This window comes from Chlorocebus sabaeus, chromosome 20 (assembly GCF_047675955.1).
Source record: "Chlorocebus sabaeus isolate Y175 chromosome 20, mChlSab1.0.hap1, whole genome shotgun sequence".
Classification (NCBI taxonomy): domain Eukaryota; kingdom Metazoa; phylum Chordata; class Mammalia; order Primates; family Cercopithecidae; genus Chlorocebus; species Chlorocebus sabaeus.
In genome coordinates, this window is record NC_132923.1 from 65,807,763 (window position 1) to 65,827,252 (window position 19,490).

The window sequence follows — 19,490 nt, forward strand, 5'->3', positions numbered from 1 at the left end:
GGTCAGTTCCCTCATTATCAAACCCTGACGCAGTAGTAGGCGAGAGTCAGGCAGTGTGGGGACAGCCCCGAGTTGCCGAAAGTCCCCGGCCCGCTTTCCTCCTGTGAAGACATAGCTGCGGGTGGCTGTGCTGGTGGCGTTCAAGATGTCGACCAAGAATTTCCGAGTCAGTGACGGGGACTGGATTTGCCCTGACAAAAAGTGAGTTCAAGAAGGGTCCTGAATTGGGGCGGAGTTTATTAGTGGAAGCTTTCCCAGGTCCGTTCGGCATTTTCCTTTTCTATGATTTCCTGTGCCTTAAGACGGGTTGAGGCGGCGAACCGCCAGTTCCCGGGCGGGAATAAGGCTCCCAATCTCCTCACGAGAGAGGTCTTTCCGGAGTCTTTGTTCTAGATATGTCTTCAGCGTTTCGTCGACATTACCTCTCCAAGGTAGCCTGTCTTCTTAGAGTGCGAGATGGCCTACCTTTTAGCCCCACGCCCCACCCCCGCCCCGACCAGGTTTCAGCGATAGGAAATCTCTCCGGTCAGGCCAGCTTGGTGTTGGATCTCCCCCACGTGACTTTTCCCTGCAGAACTTTATTCTTGTTCACGGAAAATATTGCTTCCTCGCACTCGTCCTTTTGCCTCTTACAGTTCACCTCGTTTTGTATTTTTACTCAAACTTTTCCTCCGTACTATTTTTCCCTTTTCCCGAAACTCTAACCTCTTTGATTTGGGAAATTCTGACGTTTTCTTTGTGGATCATTTCTCCACAAGAATTGGGCATTTCGCCTCCTTAGAGCCGAAAAGGAGGGAAGAGGCCTGTGTTTTTGCCTACTCAGCCCTTAAGATGCCTGCATCAGAGGAGCACGTGTGTTAGTGGCTCTGCTTTTTGACATTGTTGCCAACGCCAATGTACTCTACTAAATTGTTAATCAGATTTTTTTTGAAGGGTGCACAAGTAGATGTATCTATTCAGAAATAACATGGAAAATAATTTAACGTACAACTCATGTTCATATAAAAGCCTTTTCTTTATTGTACCTAAGTTAGCCACAAATAAAGAGGTTTTGATTGTAAAGAGCAAAAACTTTGGAACAAACCTTGGTTTAGTTAAAATTCTATTAATTTAACTGCTGAAAAAGGAATAGAATTACTTTTTTATGAAAACATGAAATAACATGGATAGGGTGTGTAGACAATGACGTGTAGCAAATTCTAACTGGTAGCTATTGATAGTAATTTGATATTAAGATGACCTGAAGGAGTAGTGCAAGCCTAACAAATGATATTGAATAGAACCAAAGTTATATATTATCGATAGTATTGCTCTGAGTGATAAGACGTTATTGAAAACGTCAAAAGATTTAGAACAACAACTTCTGACTTTGTTGTTACCTGTAAAATAATGTGCTTTTGTCAGTGTCTTTAATGACAGCACACCCAGATATTTGAGGTAGGACTCGCAAGGAGAGTGCATTTCAACTCATTTGCAAATATATGAATAGAAAGTTGCTTGTACAATATGTATAAATACAGGAGAAATTTTCAGAGTATATTTTGCATGCTTAATGGAGTTAAAAGCAGTATTTTTAGGGGAAAAACTTAGCCTAAATATTATTTAGAGAGTTTCACTTTAGTGTCATCCCATACTTCACATCTGTATTGTATTCTAGTATAATGCCTTAAAAATCAGCTTTTTAAAATTTAAGCATTACGTGTCTTTCTTAAAATTATTGGACCTTTTTGTATTTTTAGTTAGTACAACCTATCATCTTTGATTCCTTACCATCCTACCTACTACCTGTAAAAATATAATTTCATTAAGATCCATGAAGCCTCCCTGATTTATAAGTTATTTCCTCATCGGTCCACCCCTAGAGTTTAAAACTCCCTGGTACCTTGTAAGTAATTACTGAAGTGGAGTTAACTGTCACTACTAACTTTGTAAAGGGATTATAACTAATGATGTCTGCTAATGTGAGAACTTGAGGCAGAGATCTTAAGTAACTTAACCAAGATCATATAACTGGTACATGGAAGATTGGAATATCTTATTTTGAATTTGTGACTCCAGTCTAATATTTTTCCCCCAGTAAATTGTGAGGAGTTTTTTGTTGGTAGCATTGACATTAACATGACTAAGATGTATTAGAAGTTATGAATTCCAGATATGTAGTGAGGGCAAGTTAAAATGTAAAATTTTACAAATTTAAATTTTTATAAATGCTTTTTATTTGTTTTCAGATGTGGAAATGTAAACTTTGCTAGAAGAACCAGCTGTAATCGATGTGGTCGGGGTAAGTATTTAAAGAAGATTCTATTTATACTGTATATATATCATTTATTTATTTCTCCAGGTTCATATTGCATGATTTTTCTGTTTTCAGAGAAAACAACTGAGGCCAAGATGATGAAAGCTGGGGGCACTGAAATAGGAAAGACACTTGCAGAAAAGAGCCGAGGCCTATTTAGTGCTAATGACTGGCAATGTAAAACGTATGTTTTTTAAATTATTGTCTGCTCTTTCTTCCAAAATAATAGATCTGGCCACTACTTGTTTATATTACAGCTCTTATTAACCACATTGACAAGCCAGGGTAACCTTTTAAATCCAAGGTATTGTTATTCAGTCTCACCTTTAAGTATAGTATAAAGAAATTTGAAATTTTTCTTTACATTTTTTAATGGTAATAGTTGTCACTGTGATGGATTATGTATACCAGTAAACAAATGCTTATGGTGAGCTAAAAACCAAAATTGGGGGGTGGCGGTACTTAAAAGTACTAAGGCCTACTTCTTCCTATTATTGAAAAATCCCCCCAATTTTTAGACTGTATAGTTAGTGTGAAATACACCATGAAACTCATTTTGCCTATTTACAAAATAATGTTAGATTCATAAGTTGTGTGCCATAAGTAATTATGTCTAATTATAGGTAGGTTTCTTAATGATTTTTATTTTCAGGCTTAGATTTAATTCTTTATTGATTTTTCCAACTTCCATCTTTTCTCTGTGCAGATGAATCCTATGTGTATGAAAGAGGAGTAAACCAAAAAAGTATTAAATTTCTCTTTTTGTTTGTTTGTATTTTTTGTTTTTTGTTTTTTGTTTTTGAGACGAGGTCCCACTCAGTCACCCAGGCTGGAGTGCAGTGTGGGCGATCTCAGCTCTGTAACCTCTACCTCCCAGGCTCAAGCAATCTTTTCCCCTCAGCCTCCTTAGTAGCTGGGACCACAAGCCCGCACCACCATGCCTGGCTCATTTTTTTATGTTTTTGGTAGAGACAGGGTTTTACCATGTTGCCCAGGATGCTCGAACTCCTGAGCTCAAGCATTCTGCCTGCCTTGGCCTCCCAAAATGCTGGGTTTACAGGTGAGGCATGAGCCACTATTCCCCACCCGAGAGTCTTAAATAAATTTCTGGCCGGGCGCGGTGGCTCAAGCCTGTAATCCCAGCACTTTGGGAGGCCGAGATGGGTGGATCACGAGGTCAGGAGATCGAGACCATCCTGGCTAACACGGTGAAACCCCATCTCTACTAAAAATACAAAAAATTAGCCGGGCGTGGTGGCGGGTGCCTGTAGTCCCAGCTACTCGGGAGGCTGAGGCAGGAGAATGGTGTGAACCCAGGAGGCGGAGCTTGCAGTGAGCCGAGGTAGTGCCACTGCACTCCAGCCTGGGTGACAGACAGAGCAAGACTCCACCTCAAAAAAAAAATAAATAAATAAATAAATAAATAAATTTCTGATCCTCTAGATTATAAATTTGTATTGGAAAAGTTTCCAGCAACAGATTTGGTCACTGGATTTGGTATGCTTTGGAATTCAGTGCTTGAACTGATACCTCAAAAAAGTAAATTAACATTATTTATAGGGTATAACCATACTCTTTAAGGTATATTCAGAGACTGAGACATTAGTGGAGCCTTTAATTTAAAGTTATATTTTTTCATAAGGCATCAGAATTTCTATACAGGTTCAGTATCAGTTATCTGAAATGTTTGTAGGTTCAGCATCCCTAATCTGAAAATCTGAAATGCTCCAGTGAGCGTTTCTATTGTGTCATGTCCTCTCCCAAAAAGTTAGATTTTGGAACATTTTCGGATTTTGAATTTGTGGATTAGTGATACATGACCTGTGGTTATGATTTGTCATTTACTTCTCCAGATTACAAAGGCATTCTTCATACTGTATAAATTTTGCTTCTCTGCTTAAATGGTTCAGTCCGTTGTTAGAATCCGCATTTACTCTTCAGACCATTGTACATTTTCTTTGTTTACATTACCACTTAATAAACATGTTGATAGTGGTTTCATCCTAGTTTTTATTTTAAAATTCTAAAATATCTAAAAATTTGATATTCATCTATATTATAGCCTACTAATTTGGTGTTTTTCACTTCTAAAGTTGCAGCAATGTGAATTGGGCCAGAAGATCAGAGTGTAATATGTGTAATACTCCAAAGTATGCTAAATTAGAAGAAAGAACAGGTACGATACAACCACATTTTAACCAAATGGTTTTTTTTAAAGCACTAAATATTGAAACAATAATTGTATCACCTTCGAGTAAGAGCCACAGTAAGTGAGGAGTCTGGTTATTCTGCTCTGAATGTTCTTACTGGAATTTTTTCCCCCCATACACACATACAAATCTGTTGTTTCACAGTTTCACAATTTATAAAATAACAGTGTTAGGGACCTTTATCCTAACAAGGAGGGACATAATACTTTTAGAAATATTTTCCTCCTCTCCCTTTCACTGGTTTGCGTGTTTATTAGTAATGATATAATGATACCATTTTTAAATTTTTTTGATAGTCTGCTGTGACTTAAAAGGGCAAAGCCACACAATTTAAAGTGTTCTAAAGCTTTGTCAATAATTCTGCAACTTAACTGTGTTAGGATCATCTGAAAAACTTTTTAAAATACAGATTGCAAAGTGCAAACTGTTGAAGTTACTTGGTGGTGGGTTTCCAAAATCTGCAGGTGTTTTGGATGGTGTTTGGTAATCATTGGCCTAATTAATAGCTGATCACTGGCTTTGTGTGTTGTTACTGGTGAAATGAAAATGTTTACCTAATAGCATATAGTTTCTCCATTATCACCAATTAGCCCAACCACATTATCTGTTTACTTAAAATCTGATTTTGTCATTCAATTGCTTATATGTCACATGATCAAAGGATTCCTTCTATATATAGTCACCCTGTCACACTTAGACTTGGTGAACTACTTCCCTCTTTGCCTCTCTAACTTTAGGCCATTTTCATTGTCTGTTTAGTTTCTAGGGATCAGAGGGCCACTGTTGAATCTTTTCGACCTAGCTCTTCCAGACTTCAACAGAAATTCTACCTTTATCCCCTCCACCCCTTTTTAAAAAATTATATTCACATATGTGAGAACATTATAACATTATGTCCTCGATCTGCCCCTCCCCTGCCCCACCACCATTTTCAATCCTCAAATCCTACCTTATTCTTAGGAAGTGATTTTGCCTTTCCACTGATTGGGTAAGTTAAGGCCTTCTGACAAGGATCTCGTTTTTTTCTTCCCTTACCTAAGGTACACCCGCACCTCCACCACCACCCCTCCCCCACCCCGTTTGATTGATTGTTTATTCTGTCTCCTTTGCAGGTTTCTCTTCTTTTGGCCACTGATGTTGGGATTCTTTGCAGCCATCCCTGACCCTCTTTCTTTCCTCTATTTTCTAGGTGTTTTCTTCCAAGCCCAAAGTTTTAAGTAACTTTGCCATGATACCCAAGTTTATGTCTCCAGCTCAGACTTCTTTGACCCATATATCCAGCTGCCTATTCAACATTGCCATGCAAATGTCAAACTCATTATATTCAAACTGAATTTGTGATTTTTACCACTGGGACCTGACCCTCTTCCAATGATCTGTTTCTCATGATTAGTACCACTCACCATACATTTGTTACATAAGCTGGAAATCTAGATGTCCTTCTTAGCCTAGATAGCTCCTTCTTGGTATCTCCAATACCCCAAAAATTCTTTTCCATTACCACCCTAGGCAAAGATATTATTATGTTTTGTGGAAAAATAGCCACCTAGCTGGTTTCTACATATTTTTATTTCCAAATTTAAAACCTTTTTTTAAAAACCCCATTTTGATTGCTTTTAGGATGAAGTCTAAAATCTTTTTAACAGTTTCAAAACTTAAAAAAACTTTTGACCTGTTTCCTGACTCCTTTATAGTTTCATTATCACAAGAACTATAGTTTAACAGAGAAGTAAGCAAATTTTATATTGGTAACTTCTCACTTTTCTTTACTCGTTGCCATTTTTCGGTCATTCTGGTGTCTTGAACCTTTCTCACTTCCCTTACTACAAGTATTTGTCTTTGCTGGTAACAGTTGAAGGTGTGAAATGACTTACTCTGTTGCTTTCCACTTTCTTTTCGCTATTTATAATAAAGCAGTGCAGGGTTCAGGGAGCATTTCCTAAGCATGAGATAGGATATGAATAAAAGAGAATGTGATTCACTACCTCTGAAAGATTGCTGCCTTATCCTGTGTAATTCCATCAAATTGTTCAGTAATTTACTTCTTCTGTTTCGGGATTTAGGATTATTTTTGTTTTGGTCAGCTTTAAAACAAAAAAAAAAATTAAAGATAATGGCATAAAAACAATCTTGGCACATTGCGATTTTTATTCTTTTGGAGTATTTCCTTAGAATAAGTTACCAGGAGTTGAATTCATTGTTCAGAGTGTAGAATCACAGAATTTTCCTGTTAGTGCCTTGGTTCTTCCTTTGAAGTACATGTTATATTCATCCCCCTTTCCTGCTTTTTTTCCATTGTCACAATCCTGATCCAAACATTCATTTTAAACCTGTGTTTGATTCTTTCCTGTCCCTTGCTCAGCGAGACAAATTTGAAAATATATTCATTGTAAGACTTACACAGAAATTCTTGGTTACTTTCTAAAGCTTTCCGAAGACATTCAGATTCATTAGATGATTCCAGAATTGTGTTTTCTGTATTCATTCCTTGAAGACATTTATAGGCCACTGTGCAAGGTGCTGGGGATACCTAGGTGAGCAAAATAGTCTTACAGCAAAGATTAATGAAGTCCTCTTTAGGAAAGCTATGCTTAAGCTAAGAAGTGAAAGATGAGTTACCTGAGTAATGGATTAAACGCTTTTCTTTCTGTGTGTGGAGAAGTAATTAGGAGAGGTGTGGCAAGAGTGGAAATAAAACCAATTTATACGCATTACCTAAAATGCTTTAAAGCAGTAGAATGAAGGAAACATACATACCATTCCATTGATTCCACTATCTCAGGTATTCAGTGAAAATTATATGCTTCAGTTTTTTCACGATAGGGAGCTAGTGTATTTTCCATTTATAGAGAAAGAGTTAATGAGCTAGATTTATATTGTGTGGGTTCATACAACATACCTTACTAATGTCTTTGTTGTCAACAGATTATTTTGCTGCCTTTTAAAATAATTTTATTTACATACTTTTGAAAAATGAACTACATGAGTTATAGTTCACTTCTGATCTTACTATGATTTATTTTTGAGCTTTCCATATTCGTCATATTTTTTCAGTTTTTTCCTGTGTGAATTATTTCCCATTTAGATCCCATGTATGTTTAAAAATATTTTTATTAACTTCCAACTATTTTAAAGTTTTCACTAGTACACAGTATAATGAAGAAAAGATATTGTATTCGTGTGGGTTTTTTTTTTCCAGAAAGTGAAATTTTAAAAAGATTTTTTAAATATTCATGATAGGCAAATTTTAAGTTACAAGTCCTAATTTTTATAAAATATTTTGATTATAAATCTATTTAATATTTTGCTGATGAATGAAGTCCCTAAGTCTGAAAATCACGGGCCGTATGTCCTGATACTGCTCTGGAGTATGTGACCAGTTAGATTGTATTACTCTTGATCAACACATACCTCTTTAATTTTCAACGGGAGACTTTTTCAGAATATGTCAGCTCACTTTTCCTAAAACTAGCTCATTTTCTTTAATTCCAGTCTCTCCTTTAAGCTTATGTCAGAGACCTGCCAAATGAATCGTATACATTGGGTATGACATGAAAGAACAGTGGTTTGCTAATTTCAACTACTTTTTAATAGAATAATTTAATTTCAAAATGTACTGGCTACTTCTGAGAACCTATGTGACTTTTACCTATGTGTTTATACCAATTAAACCAGGGCCAAAAGATGGCCTTTATTGTGTTACTGTGTTTGTCTGTGTAATTAGGAATTTTCCAAGCTCTAATAAGGCCCGCTACATTTTAAAGTAGCAAAATTTTAGTGTGTCAGAAGATTTCAGACTATTTGCATCTGGTAAACAGTGGAATTTAATGCTTGGTTGTTACTGAGCCCAGAAGAATTCTTCCCAGAAGAATTATGATAAACTATAGAGGAAAGTCCTTTAAACTTTATAGCAGAAGTTTGAGATGTTTTCCACCAATACATTCTATGAATTAAATAAGTCATGTAGGACAAATTGGAATTGAAAAGAGCTAGAAGTATAGCCATGTGACGTTCCAACTAAGTTCTGTTTATTTTCTGTGGTGATTTCTAATATGCTTTCTTAAAGACTAGTAATTTGTTAGATGGGTAGGCAGCTATTGTTGATGAGATTTTTGTGGTTTGGAGATTTGGGCATGCTGTGTTTATTATTTAAATCAGTTGTCATCGGGTAACAGTTTGTGCCCTCTTTTTTAAGGATATGGTGGTGGTTTTAATGAAAGAGAAAATGTTGAATATATAGAAAGAGAAGAATCTGATGGTGAATATGATGAGGTAAGCTATATATTGGTGTTCAGATTGAATATAAATTAGAAAAACATAGAAAAAATTCTTAAATGCAAAGGAAAACTTAAACGTATTTTATTTTTGTAAGTGCAATTTGAGTCTTCAGCAACTGATCATTTTCAGGAAATCATAAATATCTAAAAATAATTGTTTAAAAAATGTATTAAGTTTAATGCATTGTCAGCTGACAAGTATTTTGAAATTGTTTTTCTCCAGTTTGGACGTAAAAAGAAAAAATACAGAGGGAAAGCAGTTGGTCCTGCATCTATATTAAAGGAAGTTGAAGATAAAGAATCAGAGGGAGAAGAAGAGGATGAGGATGAAGATCTTTCTAAATACAAATTAGATGAGGTGAACAATTTTCTTGTCCTATTTCCCTTTTGTCTTATGAGAGTTATACCATAACATGAATGCTTTTGACAACCTCAGACACTTGGTGAAGATATATTCTGTGTTTTCATTTGTTCTCACAAAGGTTTTGGGTTTCCACTCTGCCAAGTACTATTTGTACTTGGAACGCTACTGTTCTGGACATACAGTAGTGACCAAAACAGAACCACCTTTCTCTTATTCAGTTCTAGAGGAGGAAAGATATAAATAGATAATTTTGATAGCAATAGTCTTATGAAGACACATGATGTGATAACAGTTTAGAAGCAACTTTGGTTTTTGCTGATGTCTAAGGAGGTGAAGTTTGAGCTGAAACTTGAATGATAGGAAGGAGCCAGCAATAAGAGCTGAGGTGAGAGCATATTTAGTTAGAGAACAGCAAATACAGGTTCCCTAAATAGGAGATAAGCCAGCAGCCTTCAAAAATATCATACATAGGCCAGTATAATTAGAGCAGAGGAGAGAATGAGATGAGGGGGACAGCACACACTTCAGGTCTGGTGATACTTGTTCTGTCAGGCCAGAGTGTAAGTTTTTTTTTTTTTTTTTTTTTTTTTTTTTGAGGCGGAGTCTCGCTCTGTCGCCCAGGCTGGAGTGCTGTGGCCTGATCTCAGCTCACTGCAAGCTCCGCCTCCCGGGTTCACGCCATTCTCCTGCCTCAAGACTCCCGAGTAGCTGGGACTACAGGCGCCCGCCACCTCGCCCGGCTAGATTTTTGTATTTTTTAGTAGAGACGGGGTTTCACCGGGTTAGCCAGGATGGTCTTGATCTCCTGACCTCGTGATCCACCCTTCTCGGCCTCCCAAAGTGCTGGGATTACAGGCTTGAGCCACCGCGCCCGGCCCAGAGTGTAAGTTTTATTCCATATTAAGGGTACCTTAGAGCCTGATCATAAGAGGTCCGAGAATGCAACTAAAGACATAATAAGCCAGTTTTAAAGTTTTTAAGAAAAAAGTGAGATGTATTTATCTGGCCTATGTTTCAGAGTGATGACTGTCAGTATATTGAGATATTAGAGAGACAGAATGGATCTTCAGATTTGAGGAGACCAGCTAAGAGGTTACTATAATATGCTAGAGAATAAGGAACAGAGTTTCTAAGACCAAGAATGGTGGATTCAAGGACTTTGAAGGAGGTGGACTTGAAAATTATTGGGTGATGCATATGTGTGACAGAAAAAGTGTGTATGACCTCCAGGTTTATGTCTGTGCAATACCTGAGACAAAGTTGTCAAGTCTCTTTATTTGAGATGAGTTTAGTAGGTGAATTTTAGAATTCCAAATGAATTTGCTGAGATACCTGTGATATATGTATGTGGAGGTGCTCAGTACACTTAACTGTTTTATCTTTCCTGGTAGGTAACACTAATATCTAAATGTCTAATTATAATTGAATTTTTGTTAGGATGAGGATGAAGATGATGCTGATCTCTCAAAATATAATCTTGATGCCAGTGAAGAAGAGGATAGTAATAAAAAGAAATCTAATAGACGAAGTCGCTCAAAGTCTCGATCTTCACATTCACGATCTTCATCACGCTCATCCTCCCCCTCAAGTTCAAGGTCTAGGTCCAGGTAAACGGGTACAGGTCAAGGGTAACACCAGTCAAAATGTCAGTATCTAACTTTTTTATTTACAAAATTTGTTTTTCTTGACGAAATAAACTTTCCTTTTTATTTTAAAAATTTAATTCAAGTCAACTTTTAAAGTAATTTTTCAGCTTAGTGGCATACAGTTGTCCAGTATTTTTAGAAATGTGAAGTCTTAGCATGAAACTTCCTTATTTTAGCCTCATGCTTTTGACTAAAATACTTAAAAACTGAATTAAATTTTTACATACACTTACATCTAATTAATCTAAAGAGATAGCTTACATTTAGAAATTAGGTAAGGGGAAGATCTGTATTTTCGTTCAAGATGTTAAAGGCTAGCACAGAAATTTTCTAGGCATTAAATCATTGCTTATTACACAATGTTTAAATAGTTTGCTTTGAATCAGTATTCTGAATAAAGGAGCAAATTCAGCCATGTTAGTTCTGTTGACTTAATGCTCATAATTTTGAGAAGTCCAGGAGTAAACTAAATAGAGGACTCATTTGTTGTACTTGAATATTCTTTTATTTGTTGATGTAAAATATGTAATCTCTGATTTTATAGTTAACAATAAAAATAAAATTTTGAGTGAAAGCAGTGATTTAAATTTAACAGTGTCCTCTTGAAGAACCTTAATCACAGTTAAGTGATGGCATGGGCAATGAATTTTAATCATATTTAGGAATAAAATATTAGCTATTAGTGTATAACAATTAGATATATGTTAATTGAGCACTACAGAGCCTGAAAGCTTAACAAAGTGGGGCTATAGCTAGTAATTTTTTGGTAAAAATATAGTGATCTTTTTCTACAGGTTATTATTATAAAAGACAAATTATAGTTGTAAATTAGATTAATGAATTTTGTGAGTTTTAAAATTTGTATGAACCATGTCTCCTCTTGTGTCATATTTTCCAATAATATAATTACCTAACAATGACAGAATTACACATTTTCCCTTTAATTCTCTAAGCATTGAGTAAACAGAAACATATTGGGATGAAATACACACATGCCAACATTCAAAACTTTGTACTAACTAGAAACAAAAATAAAAGGGGATTTATAAAAGAAAATGATGGAGACATTTTAGAGAAATTAAGTATAAACTGCAACATTCTGTTTTCTTGCGTGTATTCTGGGTAGCTTCTAGTTACTTGTAAACAAAGTATTCATTGTTTTTGTAATAAAGTGATAATACTTGATGTTTTATTTGTCTAGTTGAGTGGCTTTAGGGTAATTTAATCACTTGGAAAGTGATAGTTATTTTTTTAATTACCTTTTGTTACTGAATCTTATCTAATTTAAAATACTATGTTTTGAAAGTTTATATCTCGTATAGTTATCTTTTTATATGAAAATGAACTCTAATACATATCTTTCTTTCAGTGTTCATATCACAAAGCTCAATTAAGTGGTCCTGGAAAAAAAAATCCTTCCATGTTGTTCCAGGTCCCGTTCAAGAAGTTCTTCCAGTTCGCAGTCAAGATCTCGTTCCAGTTCCAGAGAACGTTCGAGATCTCGTGGGTCGAAATCAAGGTGAATGAGGTAGCATCTCTCTGTAAAGCAGAGAGAAAAATATTTAAAGGCTGCAGAAGGTGTTGCTGCTTTTTCCCCCTTATTTTGCTTCTACTTGTCAATTTTATTTTAGCATTAGAAAACTAATGCACTTGCCTCAGCTTAATTTTCTCACCATGAAATGTTTCCATTGCCAGCAGTGTGCCAAGACATTCCCATGGTTGAAATCAGGTGGCTATTTTGCATTATGCAGTGTTTATTATTTTGGCACTAAGATGTGATGAAGTAGGAAGATGAAGCCAAGTCTTATTGCCACATTGTATATTAAGATTATATATGGCCAGGCACAGTGATTCATGCCTATAATCCCAGTACTTTGGGAGGCTGAAGTGGGAGGATCACTTGAGGCCAGGAATGTGAAACCAGCCTTAGCGACAAGGTTGTAGTGAGCCTTGATCACTGTAATCCAGCCTGGGTGACAGGAGTGAGACGATGTCTCAAAAATAAATAAATAAATAATAGTAGTTCAAATAAAATTACGTATGTAAATAAAAAGAAAAATTTTCTTCATTATTAAAAGGAAGAAAAATAACCGTGCCTCAAAACAGTTTCTGTTTTGCACGGCAGTTGTTTCAATATTTTCAGAAACAAATTTGCCATTTATATCAGATAAAGTTCCTAGAGAGTACTGTACTCTCATTTTCCTTTCTAATTTTACACACAGTATTATTTATAGAGCACAAAACACTCTCAAAACTAAATCAGGAAATCTAGTTGGTTAGTTGAGATTGGATGTGGTCTTAAGTAGTAGACTGTTGTAAACTTTCAGGTTGCATGTACTCACATCTGTAGAGGGAAACATAATTTGAAAGATGCTCTTTCAGGAAATTTTTCTGTATTTAGTCAAAATATGCTCTCTTTGTTTTTAAGTTAATTTATGATGACCTACTAAAAGCATCTAAAATAAAAATAAGAAAATGAAATTCTGTATTTGTGGAAATTCATGTTGAAGTCTCACCGAGGCTCTTTTGGTAAAAGTATTTGCTGCTTTGAATCAAATTTAGCATTAAAGGACTGCCACAGTGTAATCATGTTAAGGAGAAAAGAATGATGTGCACACTTGCATTATAAGCCAATAAGAAATAGGTAACAAGGCCAGGCTCAGTGGCTTATGCCTGTAATCCCAATACCTTGGGAGGCCAAGGTAGGAGGGCTGCTTGAGCCCAGGCGTTTGAGACCAGCCTGGGCAACACAGTGAGACCTCGTCTACTAAAAATAAAAATTAAAACAACCAGCCAGGCATGGTGGTGTGTTCTGTAGGCTGAGGTGGAAGGATCACTGGAGCCCTGGAGATTGAGGGTGCAGTGAGCCACGCTACTGCACCGCAGCCTGGGGAACAGAGCAAGACCCTGTCAAAAAAAAAAAAAATAGAAGTAGAGAGCAAATTATTCTTTATTGTTACTATTATTATTTAAGTGCTTTATAGGTAAAAATCCTTAAGTTATGGTATTCCCTTTGGGAACCATTATAATTAAGGTTTACAGAACAGCCTTCATATTCTTCCCATTTTTTCATTGCTTGTAACTTTCCAAAGAATTCTCCTTTTGGGCTTTCTGGTTTTATTTTAAGCCCAAAGGTGAATTTTTTGGGAAGTTTGAGCTAAATTCCTTCAACCAAAATGTAGAAGTGAAGAAAAAAAAATTGTATTTAAACATTTACACATTTACTTCTACGTGAAGCATGTGAATGTCAACACTTCATACTTCATAAATAGTGGGTTTTCATAAAAATAAGTATTGTCAATATAAATCATTTTAAAGTTACTTTTTATTTATTTTTGAATATTTAGCAATTTAGTACAGTTACTAGTCTTTTGTTTCTGTCCCATATGCCTGATTTTTCCGTAACAGTTTAATGAGTTGAATAATTCCACATGGAATTATGTTTATTTTCCTTGGGAAGTGGTATATAAGATACGTATTTTCTCCTCAAATGTAAGGATGTAGTTTCTAAACATAAAGTCCTGTTAATGCAGTTACCTGCTGATTTTATAATACTATAATATTTGTGTATACTTTGGAAAGCCTTAAAGTTTTAAATTCTATTTTGATATAGTAAGCAGAGTTTTAATTACACATGATAAAATTTTAAACAGAAAAATTAAAATAATGTTTAAGTAGAATGTTTTCATGGTTGATCCAGAAGTCTTCTGTTGAGTAAGCAGTAAGTATTCTTCCTTATAAAATTTTCATAGTTGTTATAAATCCTGTTTGTTTTTGGAGCTATCTGATAACTAAATAATCTTCCTTATTTCTTCTTTTAATGAAATGTTTGATTTGTTTCTCAATCAATGAAGATCCAGCTCCAGGTCCCACAGGGGCTCTTCTTCCCCACGAAAAAGATCTTATTCAAGTTCATCATCTTCTCCTGAGAGGAACAGAAAGAGAAGTCGTTCTAGATCTTCTTCATCTGGTGATCGCAAAAAAAGACGAACAAGATCACGGTCACCCGAAAGGTTTGGGTTTCTGTAGAAATAAGAATGGGTGTTCTTAAGTGTGTTTAATAGATAAACTTTCCTAGTCAAGGGTTAGATTTTTATTATCTCCTGTGTTCCAACTTTCTACTTTTCAACTTTGAACTTCAAAAAAACATTACTTTGTTTATCCTTTGTATTTTGATCAGGTTGTTTAGAATTGTAGATCAAACCATTCTTTGATCATTTTATTGTTTAAATTTTTATTTCCATTTATAATTTTTATAGCCAACTCTCGGTTATTTCTGTCTTTTGAGATTGCAATTGAGGAGCTATATGTTGAAGTAATTTATGAGTTGACTTTTATACTTAGGCTTCTTTCAATACTAATAGTCAAGAATTCTAGAGCATCTAATAAAAAATTAACTTTCAGATCACTGGGAATCTGTCCTCATTTAAATATGTGTAAATGCATTTCCACAGCAAATGCTTCATACCCTGTATCTATAAGGAAATTATTCCTTGTAGCTAATACATTTTTCATATTGCAGTCCAAATCTTTTTTGAGAAAGGCCTATGTTAGGTTACTTTATGTGTACTGACACTTTTAATTTTGGAAGAGTGCAACTGTCATCTGTCAGCCTTTTCTGCAACAGGCTAATTACTTAGTTTCATTAATTTTCTCTGTTCTCAATTATATAGTCATTTTAATGGCTTTATTTGTAGTTGCAAATTTTTCATATTTTATTAGCTCATGAAGATAAAGATTATGTAAAGTCTATTAATTGCTGGGTTCAGTGGTAGGATTATCTCATGATTCCTACTTGTACAGAATGATTAGTTTTGCTTCTTCACATTTTGGAGTTTAGATGTTAAGATTACACACAGTCTTGTTTCTCTGCATTTGTTTCTTTGTTAAAAAAATTACTCTGTTTTTGAGTGGAATTCATTCTGTTGCTTTCTTACCACTTCTGCAAATTTTTATCTTAGCCACATATAATCCCCCTAGTTTGTTGTCATCTAAACTTAATGAACATGTTCTCTATTCCATAAGCCAGGTGATTGGTGAAAACACTAAACAACCCTGAGCCCAGGGCCAACCCCTACGGAACACCACTACTTTACCCAGGTTGATATTGACTTATTCATACTAGCTGCATGAATATAACCCTATAGCAAATTGTACAATCATCTTGTGTGACCTAGATTTCCAAAACTTATTTATGAATATATTTTCTCATACACAGAAGCCTTGCTGTATCTTTTTTACATAATAGACTTCTTACACTTTCTACACCGTGTCACAGAGATTGGTTTAGTCACACTTCCATTACCAAGTTTATATGCTTTTGTTGTACATTTTCTGTAATTTTACACATTTTTGCAAGGCTTTTCTTCAATATCTTAAATAATTGAGAGGTGGCTATATTTTGAAATGAGATTCTTTTGAAATTGTAAAGAATTTTAAATTGTATTTATATGATAACTGGGCTCATATCCAAAGTCTAAACATATAATTTTTTGTGTGTAAGTTCCTATCTCAGTTTTTAATTTTTTTGCTAGCATCATGGTACTGAATTTTGTATACTTTCACAGTCTTAAGAATGAATGCTGAAATTTAGCTCTAGCTTACTTGAATGCCTGCTCTCTCCATTATGTCTTACAGACGCCACAGGTCATCTTCTGGATCATCCCATTCTGGTTCCCGTTCAAGTTCAAAAAAGAAATAATGTATTAAAATTTACATCTTAAAAAAATCCAGTTCAGTGCATGAAGCATATTTTTAAAGAAGTTGGTGTCTTACTTGGTCAGAAGTGCTAAATCTGCTAGTAGAGGTGCATGCCTTTCATTGCTTTTCAAAACAATACAGCTGTGTTTATTTGTGAAGTTAAAAGTAAATAGCATTTTAAGCCATAATGTCCCAAAATAGATGCTCTGTCATTCATCATTATAACCATTTGCTTGATTTAAAACCATTTCAGCTGTAACAAAGTACTTTGCTTCCTAATTTAAACCCGTTTTTCTCATTTTCAAATACATCCTGTCCATTGGCTAAGACAGGATTACTTAGGCTTGCCTGAACTTTGGGCTTGGAGGCAAGACTGGAAACTAGTTGGAAACAACATACTTATGGAAAAGACAGTCATCCTGTTTATGCTGTTAACAGATGTCAAAGTGATTCTCACCAAAAAACAGTTAAACTATATTGTAAGCAGCCAACTGTAAATGTCTTTACTTTGAAATTCCCTCTGCTAAGGGTGCCTTAGAATCATTGTGTCTCTTTTATCCAGCTTTACTTTTTTGCTCCACATTTAATGCGAAAGAATCTTGTGACATCTACAAGGAGAGAAGTGGGATTTATTTTCCTTTTTGACACACAATTTGGGGCAAAAAAAGTCTTAAGAGTTTATCTCTTCTCTACTGATATGGTTGCTTGATAAAGACATCTCAAAATGTTTACTAATGTTTTAAGAAGCTTTGTGTGATATTCTTCAAAATCTAGTTACCAAATATGATATCGTAGAAAAGGCTAAATCATAGTCAATGAGCAAATTGAAGTAAGCTTTTAAAGTATATTTCTCTTTTGGTGAAAGGCCACTGGAGACATTGTGAATTTAAGTGAACATTTGCCTCAAGATGTTAACTATAAACATACTGCATACAGTTTTCTTCTGAATAACAAGTGAATGCTTATCTCTACATGATGTAAGCAAAAATCATTATTTTTCTTATTCATTTGAAGTAAGTTATGGCTTAAAATGCTTTCGGAGTTCATTTCTCAAAATTAAAATCTGGTCACATGAGCTTCAGTTTGTTTTCTGGTTTAAAAAATAAAAAGGTTTCTCTTAACAGTATTTCCAGTGACAATGCAAGGTAAGTATATCAAAGGAAATCAACAATTGTGCTTGGGGGCTTTTTGTTATGGGATATTGATTTCTTTTTCTTGTTTTTTTTTTTCCATAACGTTGTCTGCTGCAATTTAAATAAAAAATTACGACATTTTAAGATATTTCGTAGACAGACCAAACAAAAATATATGTTTTTATTTTAAAGTGAATGTTTTTCTCTTCAGCTGATCTAAAAATGAAAGCAAAATATCTAATGTAGAAATATTTTGATAATATTTTTACAGTGAGCTTTCCCATGTTTTTATGTCTTAATTTTCTTTGCTGCGTTTATGTAGGTTGCACAAGAACTTTTATTCACTTGTAATTGTGCCTCAGACTTTTTGAAAGTCTACCTTCTAAATTGCCCAGATGATCTAGATTCTACATGTTACCATTGGTTTATTCTTGTGCTTTCTGTATTTAAAACTTTGGCTGTACTAAGCAAATGCAAGGTTATAATTTAGCTAATAGTAGTTTACAGACAATTCTGATGATTATGATTTCATTTGGTTTAACTAAACTGTACTAGTTCATTTCATAAGGAAATGATACTGTAGACAAATGTAAATAAAGCCTGTGAGTCAAGCATCATGTGGTGTTTGTTAGAAATAAACTAGAGATTTTTAAACTCTGATCTAATGTTCATTTTTAAACTAATTACAGTTTTCTTTGTTACCTTTGATTTGTTAATTTTTTATACTCTTTATATTCACCTACCTTTTATATATGATTGCTTGGTATTTTAAATTCCAAAGCCATTATCACTGCAACCTCAGAATTTTTAATTTTAACCTTTTTTTTTCTTTTTAAATAGAGCTCCTAAATTAGTTGCACACTTCTTGCCAGAACATTACATCCCTCATTCCATGTAGTAAAATACCATATCATAGTGTGCTTCTGTAACTACTCTTAAACTGTCACCTTATATAAAGCACTCAGCTGTCCACTTAACAGCTAAGTTTTCTTAAGTTTCTATTTGGAATCCTTTCATCTAAACAATATTGAATGATATCTGGTAACAAATGTCCAAGTTTAGAACTAGATCTAAATACAAGATCATCTCTAGGCACAATTACCAAGCTAAATTAGGTCTTTGAAACCATGTCATCTCCCCTTCTTGCTCTCTTGTGTACATAGCCAGTGTTGTGGATGTTGGTAAGAAGGTAGGGAATTTCTCCACTTTGCCCCCTGTTTTTGACATAAGGGTTAAATATTTTTTAAATAGAAATACTCTCATGGCTTTCCTTACCTGGAAATGGTATTTCTGTTTCTGGGAAAATTGAGTAGACAGGTTTAACTAAAAGACTGTGTGTGTGTGTGTGTGTGTGTGTGTGTGTGTGTAAAAGACAGTTTCGTGTGTGTGTGAGATTTGCAGGCATTATCTAATTCTCTCTATGATCTTGTGAGGGTATATACTCTTGCATATCTTCTGTTTCGCGAAAAGGAGGGTTAAAGCACAGGGAAATTAAAAACTTGCCCAAGGAAGCCGCCGGAATAGCAAAGTAGGGATTCACCCCCAAACGTGATGGAAATTTTCAGTATTATGTCTAATAAAAGCCAAAATTCTTTGAGAAAATAAATGTGAAATTGTTAAGCCCAACGGTCAGATATGTTTTAGTCTGCTAATTTGGTAGAGAATATATAATTTCAACCAATTATAGTTAGGGAGGTTAGACAAGCGCTATTTTGGATAACTTTAGATTTACAGAAAACTTGCAAAGATTGTGCAGACAGTTCTCATATACACCCACCAAGTTTCTACAGTCATTAGCATCTTATATTGCCATGTATGTATATTTCTCAAAGCCAAAACCAACATTGGTATATTACTATTAATT

At 34.8% G+C, this 19,490-nt stretch overlaps 1 protein-coding gene across 3 annotated transcripts; it reads left to right on the plus strand.

Moving 5' to 3' along the window:
- The first annotated feature begins 73 nt into the window (after positions 1 to 73).
- Positions 74 to 18,286, plus strand: ZRANB2 (zinc finger RANBP2-type containing 2). 3 transcript variants are annotated; one of them, XM_007978298.3, is made up of 11 exons: positions 74 to 201; positions 2,229 to 2,281; positions 2,372 to 2,480; positions 4,390 to 4,472; positions 8,702 to 8,778; positions 9,007 to 9,141; positions 10,585 to 10,754; positions 12,226 to 12,312; positions 14,648 to 14,806; positions 15,819 to 15,893; positions 16,431 to 18,286. In XM_007978298.3, the coding sequence occupies exons 1-10, from the start codon at positions 146 to 148 to the stop codon at positions 15,850 to 15,852; spliced, it is 963 nt and encodes a 320-aa protein (XP_007976489.1). In that variant the 5' UTR covers positions 74 to 145; the 3' UTR covers positions 15,853 to 15,893; positions 16,431 to 18,286. The 3 variants fall into 3 exon arrangements, with proteins under 3 accessions (XP_007976489.1, XP_007976488.1, XP_072863310.1); XM_007978297.3 differs by lacking the exon at positions 15,819 to 15,893; XM_073007209.1 differs by lacking the exon at positions 16,431 to 18,286 and having other exon boundaries at positions 15,819 to 15,958.
- Positions 18,287 to 19,490: the final 1,204 nt, after the last annotated feature.

Coding starts and splice junctions, on each gene's coding strand:
- ZRANB2 (XM_007978297.3), top strand. CDS start 146: ATGTCGACCAAGAATTTCCGAGTCAGTGACGGGGACTGGATTTGCCCT. Junction 202..2,228: donor TGGATTTGCCCTGACAAAAA/GTGAGTTCAAGA, acceptor ATTTGTTTTCAG/ATGTGGAAATGTAAACTTTG. Junction 2,282..2,371: donor CTGTAATCGATGTGGTCGGG/GTAAGTATTTAA, acceptor TTCTGTTTTCAG/AGAAAACAACTGAGGCCAAG.